This window comes from Pyrgilauda ruficollis, unplaced genomic scaffold (assembly GCF_017590135.1).
Source record: "Pyrgilauda ruficollis isolate IOZ18807 unplaced genomic scaffold, ASM1759013v1 scaffold46, whole genome shotgun sequence".
Lineage (NCBI taxonomy): Eukaryota > Metazoa > Chordata > Aves > Passeriformes > Passeridae > Pyrgilauda > Pyrgilauda ruficollis.
This window is the reverse complement of record NW_024526155.1, coordinates 4,493,019-4,500,395: the sequence shown is the minus strand read 5'-3', so window position 1 is coordinate 4,500,395 and position 7,377 is coordinate 4,493,019. Positions and strand designations below refer to the sequence as shown.

The window sequence follows — 7,377 nt, the reverse complement described above, 5'->3', positions numbered from 1 at the left end:
TGTGTGTGTTCCAGCAATGGCGGCGGCCCAGGCTGAGGCGGGCGATGCGCGTTCGGTCACGGCCGGGGCCGCGGATGCGATGAGCGACGTGGGGCCCGTGGGCCCCGCCACGGCCGAGCTGGGGGCCGCGGGCCCCGCCGTGGACGGTGCCGAGGGCGCGGCGGGCGACGCCATAGTGGCGGAGGAGGCGCCGGCGCCGCCGGCGCTGCCGGGGCTGCGGCTGGTGCAGCAGGGCGCCGAGGCGCACGTGTACCGCGGGCTCTTCCTCGGCCGGGCGGCCGTGGCCAAGCTCCGCGTCCCGAAGCGCTACCGGCACCCGGCGCTGGAGGAGCGGCTGAGCCGGCGGCGCCTGGCCCAGGAGGCGCGGTCGCTGCTGCGGTGCCGGCGGGCAGGTGGGCACGGGGGCGGGCGGGCCGGGCCGGGGCTGCCTGGCAGGACGGACGGACAGACAGACAGACACACACACATACACACCCCGGGGCGGGGTGAGCCCCAGCACCCCGGCTCCTCAGCTCGCTCAGAGCAGATCTCAGGCACTTAGCGCCATCCTGAAGGATGCGGGGGCATTTCTGAGCCCGGGGCGACACGCTCTGCTCTTTCAGAGTGCCCCTGAAACTCGCCCTCGGTGTGTCCCAGAGCGTGTTTTATCGGGGAGGCTCCCCCAGGGGGGGCTGGGCTGTCAAAAGGTTTGAGCTGCCAAGTCCTGTAAGGCTGCGGGGCTGTGCAGATGGCTTGGATCGAGTGTTGGCCCGGCCACTCCAAGGGGTGCATCATCAGTGGCTGGGTGTGATCTCAACTGGCATTTCTGCTTAAGGCTTTTATAGGCTGTGTTAAAATAAAGCTGGGAGTCATGTAAATTAACTGCTGGCATTTGATTTGTTCTTTTAAATAGGGATTCCAGCTCCAGCGGTCTACTTCGTGGATTATGTCACCAACTCCATCTATCTTGAAGATATTGTAGACTCAGTTACTGTTCAGGATCATATTTATTTTGTACAAAAGAGTGGAAATGATACCAGCGGCCTCCATAAGTTAGCAGAGAAGATGGGTGAGCTGTTGGCGAGGATGCACGATGAGGATATTATCCATGGGGATCTCACCACTGCCAATCTCCTCCTGCGGCCGCCCACGGAGAAACTGGACTTGGTGTTGATAGACTTTGGACTCAGTTTTATTTCAGGTCTTCCAGAGGATAAAGGAGTTGATTTGTATGTTCTGGAGAAAGCCTTCATTAGCACTCATCCAGATATTGAAACGATGTTCCAAGCTCTGCTAAAGACCTATGCAGCCACATCTAAAAAATCTGCTCCTGTGATCAAAAAACTGGATGAGGTTCGGCTAAGGGGAAGGAAGAGATCCATGATTGGGTAGAAGGGAGTGGGGTTAGGGATGGAGAAAGAGTAGGTTTTGCAAAGAGGGTTATTTATATTTCTAGTTGGTTTTATTTCACAGATCACTATTTTGATAACTGTGTATTCATATAAATAAAATTGAATGAGTTCTAAATGTCATCAAGTAACCAAAGTAATTGTGAGATTGGGGCACAGCCAAGAGAGAAACAATTAGAGGTCACTTCTGTCCTAAATGCTAAATATTTCTAATACAAAGTGTTTACAATGTCATTCTACTCATCTTTGTGTGGTTAGAATCATTCAGAGCAATCTTTCTTGGCCTGCAGACCATAAATTTGTGGGAGGTTCTTACTTCAGAGACTACAAAACAGCATCTACAAAAGGTAACTGAGAAAAACAAGTGTGTTGTTTTTCTCAGAAGACTTAACAACAAAGGGTTTAAATCGTTAAAAACGACACAACACATCCTGAAAATTTTCAGAACTGAATTTGGAACATGGGCAATGCTGAAATACCACACTAAACATAAATCAGTTTTGTTTTCTTCTGGTAGTTAATTGGCTTTTTTCACTCTCAGTCGATAGTACTGTCTGAAGGAAATACAAAATTTGTTAATCCAGAGTGGTTTTCTACTGAGAAACTTCAACTTTAAGCAAGAAGTCTGCTGTAAATTTCCTCTTTTGGAGCTTTACAAGGGGGACTGCTGGTTTTGCCGTTGCCTGCCCAGGTAGGCATTTGGCAGAGGTAGGTGGTTAATTACCTTTTTCTTGCAATGTTTTCTCTATATTGCTTTGTTTTTCTGGCTTACTGTATCTAATAGTGTGAATGGAAGGTGTGCCAGAGGAGAATCTTGCACACCCCACAGTGGGTGGGTTAGAAGATTAGCAGCTGTGTGAGCAGGCTGGGCTGTGAGCTGGGTGAACGCCGGAGCATCACTGCAGGTAATGATACAAAGAAACGGTGAACTTCTTGCTGAGCGATTGGCTGTGCTGGGCAGTCTTTATCCCTGGGGAAGATCCTCTGTTCTCCTGTGCACTCCCTTGGAAGGGATGAGGCTTTTCCTGCCCTCTTGGAGCAGCGCAGCGAGCAGAGGGGACGGGGCGGGCGGCGCCGAGAACCACCAGGCGCCTCCGGGAGCGCAACCGGGCTCCACGCGGTGGCGCCTGCGCAGCGCCGCCGCCCCTGGCCGCGCAGGTGACCGGTTCGAGTCCCGCGGCCCGCAAGTGTCCTGGCGCGGCGGGCTGCCCGTGCCCGCCGTGCATTTCACCTCTTGCCAGAAGAGCCGCCTGGGCGAGTGCCCGACCCCGGCGAGTGGGGCTCGGGTTCCACCGCCCAGCCACAGCTTTGGCTGCGCGGCCGGGCACCGCACCTTCCCTGCAGCGCCGGCACGGCACCCCCCTGTAGCTGTCGTGCGTTGTTTGGGTGCCTGCGTGTCCCGGGCACGTTGGCGAGGAGCGGGGCTGGACGAGCCCCTGCTGCTGCACCTTCTGCTCCTCGGCACTTGGATCGGTGCTCCCCGGGTGTCCCGTCCCTGACGAGGGATGTGAGCCCCGAGTGCCGGCCCCGCGGAGGGGAGGCAGCAGCCTGACCCCCCCCTTGCCCGCCGTCCCCCATCTGTACAAACAGCGCTCTCAGCGTCTCCCGGTGATGCCAGGATTGAGTTCTGTTTGCAAAGCCCTTTGAAGCAGTCTGTTTCCAGCTATCGTCGTGTTTGTCAGAATGCAGCTCTCCCTGCGGGACGGCGGAGCAGAAACAAAGCCGACCCACGGGAGGTTTCCACGGGCGGAGCGGTGCCTGTGCTCAGGCCAGCCCTCCCGGGGAGCTCTGCTGGGACTGGCCTTCGGGCAGGGCCTCCTGAGCTGGCCTCTGCTGAAGTCAGCTCTGGGATGGAGCTCCAAAACAAAGCAGGACATTACTGGTCGTGAAAAGCAAACTGTTTTGCTTTTTCACTGCGGGATAAACCCCTCCTTGTTATATAAGTGTTACTTTCTGCACATCTGTGTTAGGGCTTGTTGATGTTTCCTCTTGCTCAGCCTGGTGTGTCAGATGGATTGCTGTAGAGAATGCTGAACTGTTGCTGCTTGAAGGTGGAAAAATCACAGCAGGTTTGTGTCCAGCAAAAAGGACACTCCAGACATGCAAAGTCCACCTCACATCTTCTTGCAGCCTCAGCTGTATCAGTCCCTCAGGAGCTGGACTCAGTGATCCTTGGGGGTCCCTTCCAACTCCCTCTGTGATTCTGGGACGAGCTGTGTCTGCAGCAGCACCTCCTTGGATGAAAACCACTGGTTCTCTGACTGGTTCACAGCGCAGGTGGAGGTTCCAGTTTTTGTTGGCTGGGAATAGTTTGACATGCTGCTGTGTTAGCTTTCTGTGCATCTCTGTGCTCATAAGCACAGAGGTTTGAATTACTATTATTGTTGTTACTGAAATAATTTGCCATTGCATTGTTAACACTCAGGCTTTATGTGCAGTGCATGTCCATTCTTGTAAGGTAAATAGGACTTCCTCCCTCCCTTCCTTCCTCCCTCCCTCCCTCCCTCCCTTTCATTTTCCTGAATACTTTATATGCTGCAAATCCAGTTTTGAGCCACCAATATTCTTGGCCTGGCTTTTTACAAAGTCCTTGCTGGCACCCACACTGGCAGAAGTGGTGATGTCCTGCCCTGTCCTACCCAGAGGGGCTGTTCTCCCAAAGGCTGTGTTGTCCTTCAGCCCCTCCAAAACCTTCTTGCTTGCCTGTTGGGGGGACCCCGAGATTTGGGATGTGACAAAGGGTGGCTGGTGGTGCATGAAGCCACTGGGGGTCTCTCTGCCACCATCACTAGCACACCAGGAAAACCTGTATGTTCAGGGAAAACCTTTGAGCAGAATGTATTTACAGCTGTGTGCGGGATGTACAGTTGATCACTCTGGGCCTTTCTACTGCCTGAATCTTTTTGCTTTTAAAAGTGAATTGTTGTCTCAGGGCATCAACTCCAGGCCTGCTGGGAACAGCTTCATTTCCAGAGGCTTCCCAGCACCTGCTTGACCTTGCTCCACACCTGGATATCGCTCAAAAATGCCGTGAATACAAGGAGGTGCAGATAAGATGTGGAAAGAGGAATGAAAGGAAAAAGGGAAAGACAAATGAAATGGAAATATAGGCATTTTATCAGCAGAAAGTGCAGTATAGTATTTTGGAGGGAATTGCTGATTATTGATGGAGTTGCCTTTCTGTTTATTTTGGTATCTGACATCATCAGTGGTTTCTGGGAGTGGGGAGCTCTTGGCAACCAGCCTGACTTGAGCTTGGCAATAAGACCAAGTTCTGTTTTGCCCACTGATGCCATGAGGGCAGAACTAAACTAAGGGGGTTTTTCAAGATAAATATGATTTGGAGACCTAGAGGAGCAGTAAGAGAAAAACGAAACATCAAAAAAAACCCATACAAGCAAGGAACAGGGACGGAGATACTGTTGAATAATCTGGGGATGCTGTTGCCGTGATTTCTGGACAGTGGCTGCTCTGTGATGGCAGTTACTGTGTATATGTAAAAACTATGCATACAAGATATATGGTGTAGCTTTTTTCACTGAACTTCTCTATAGTCTAGGCCTTGATGTCTGCAGGAAATTGATATTTTCCAGTTTTGCAAGATGCAGAACACTGATAACCTTTTGCAAGCCTCTTCTCCCGTCACTGCTGATAGAAAACCGAGTTAGTGCAATAAAAGCTCATTTGCAGCTCAGTGTTCACTCTGTGAGGGTCACTACAGATAAATAAAGCCCCTCCCTGGCCCAAGCACAAGCTGTGTCCCACAGTGGTCCCTTTGGGCACTTCACAGCACCTCTCTTTTGTAATAAACTAAACTTACTTTAAGTAGTAGCCCAGGATTGAGTTCTGTTTGCAAAGCCCTTTGAAGCAGTCTGTTTCCAGCTGTTTCTGAGCCCGGTGATGGCAGGGAAAGCACAGGGCACCTGCAGCTGCTGCTGGCACTGGAAATGGGGGTGATAGAGATGGAGTTTACAAGAAAACAAACTAATTAAACGTTAATTCCCCTCTGAAGGCCAGGAGGACCAGCGTGCAGCCCAGGCACAATGGGCTCGGCTGGCAGCTCTGCGGGCTGGGCCAGCATCTGCCCTGCTGAGCCGAAGGGGCCGGAGGGGCTGGGGAAGGGGCTGTCCCGGCGTGAGCCACGACTTGCAGGGGATCGTGCTGCCCGTCCCCTCGCCCTGCACACTGCCAGAAATGTGTATCCTTGTAAGAGAAAGAACAAACTGTGCCCGTTGTTATTGTTTTGAAGCTTTTTTTAACTTTCAAGGTTGATTTTGAGAGAAGTTTTGTAGAGCTCCTTTGGTCCGGCATGTGGCACACACTCAAACACGGGGTCCCAGTCTCTGGCTGATGGGTATTTTGGGTAAGCTGAACCTGTTTTAAGCAGTTGCATTGTTTTACTGGCCTGAATTTTGCTTTCAGTCATCCCTCTGTCCATCCTCTCCCGAGTAATGCAGCAGCTTCTGCTCCCACAGCTGTAGTGGCGTTGAGACAGCACAGCAATCTCATTTACTTTGGCCATGAAAACTTAGTATTCATGTTGTGGAGCAGTTCAGGAAAAGCAGCAAGATAAAAATCCTCATGGATTCCTCTCGGTCAGCTCTGTGCTCTCTTCTGGGCCCCGAGAGAAGGTGCCAGCGGGGCAGGGCAGCCGCGGGGCCGGGCGCCAGGCGGATGCCGGATCCTCGCCTTGCCAGCGGCCCCCGGCAGTGCCCGGCAAAAGCTTTTGTGTCCCTTCTGCTGTTGGAAAAGAGCCGCAGTGGTGATGTCGCCACCCTTCAGCCCCTGCCCGGGATGGCTGTGGATATTAACTGATTTGTTACTATTTGTGAAAAATTACATATCTGCTGTTAAGAAGAGGGAGGGGAATGGAGGAGGTGGATCCAGACCAGGAGCAGAGTCCTTTCAGATGGGAGCACAGTCCTGTCTCTCTTGCTGATTGTGCCACCACTTTCTGATTCCTTGTTCCCTGTGTGCCAGTGATTCATGGTTTATATAAGGTGGATGAGGGTTTCTCACATCTGCTTTTTAAACCAATGTATTTGACTCCAGCTTCCTTGATGATCTAGGAAATTGTCTCAAGGAGGAGTAACTCTCCAGAGAGCTGATTAATTCTGAAATGGAGAGGCTTTTCTGTCATATATGGACGGCACTCAGAGTATGCACCTGAAGTACTAAGGGTGTCACTTTGCTTTCCCATTTTTCCCCCCACCACTCAGCTTTGCTTAGCCTTCACTTGCAAGAATCCAGGCGGTGCAAAAAAGCAGCTCTCTTGGCTTTGATCTCTCGCTCATCTTGATAGTGGAGCAGCTCAGTTTCCTGGGCTGTTTGCCTCTCACTGCACTCAGACGAGACCAGCAGCCTCCGCAGCACTTGCTGAGATTCACTGCAGTCAGGAGAGGGAATCCTGTCCTGCCCCACATTCTCCCCCATCTTCTTTCTGGTGACCCTGATACAGGGCAAAGCTGGCAAGAAAATCCACCCTCGGAGTTCAAATTGGGCAGCTTTTGTGTTTTCTTTCTGACTCATGAAGCGTCCTTAAGGTCCAGCCCGGTAGGACACCCAGGGTACAGTCAAGGCTCTTCGCTTGCTTGCTGGGGCTCACACTTGTGTGAGCCAAGACTTTGCCTTTTGCTTTTCCGCTGTTTCCCATGGCTCTATCCCGCTCTGCGCCGCTGACCTTTTGTTTGGTTGTGTTTGCTTATTTTTAAAAAGAAAAAAAAAAAAAAAAAAAAGTAAAAGAAGAAAGGCTGGGAAATGGCGAGATGGGGGAAAGGAGGGGGATATAGGGGTCGTATAAAGGGCGGCTATAGGGGATGGGAGGCGGTATAGCGGGGCGCAGTGCCGCGGGGCGGTGCGGGGCCCCTCCCGGTGGGCGAGGCGGGGCGGAGAAGGGCGGGGGGGTCCCGGGGGGGTGTCCCGCCCACCGGGAGGGCCGTTCCCGGGGGATAAAGCGGGTGCGCGGGGTGGATGCGGCGATGGGCGCGGG

At 52.7% G+C, this 7,377-nt stretch overlaps 1 protein-coding gene across 1 annotated transcript; it reads left to right on the top strand.

Annotated features, from left to right (window-relative positions):
- On the top strand, positions 1-1,508 carry TP53RK (TP53 regulating kinase). Its single transcript, XM_041478734.1, has 2 exons — positions 1-392; positions 893-1,508. The coding sequence occupies exons 1-2, from the start codon at positions 17-19 to the stop codon at positions 1,369-1,371; spliced, it is 855 nt and encodes a 284-aa protein (XP_041334668.1). The 5' UTR covers positions 1-16; the 3' UTR covers positions 1,372-1,508.
- Positions 1,509-7,377: the final 5,869 nt, after the last annotated feature.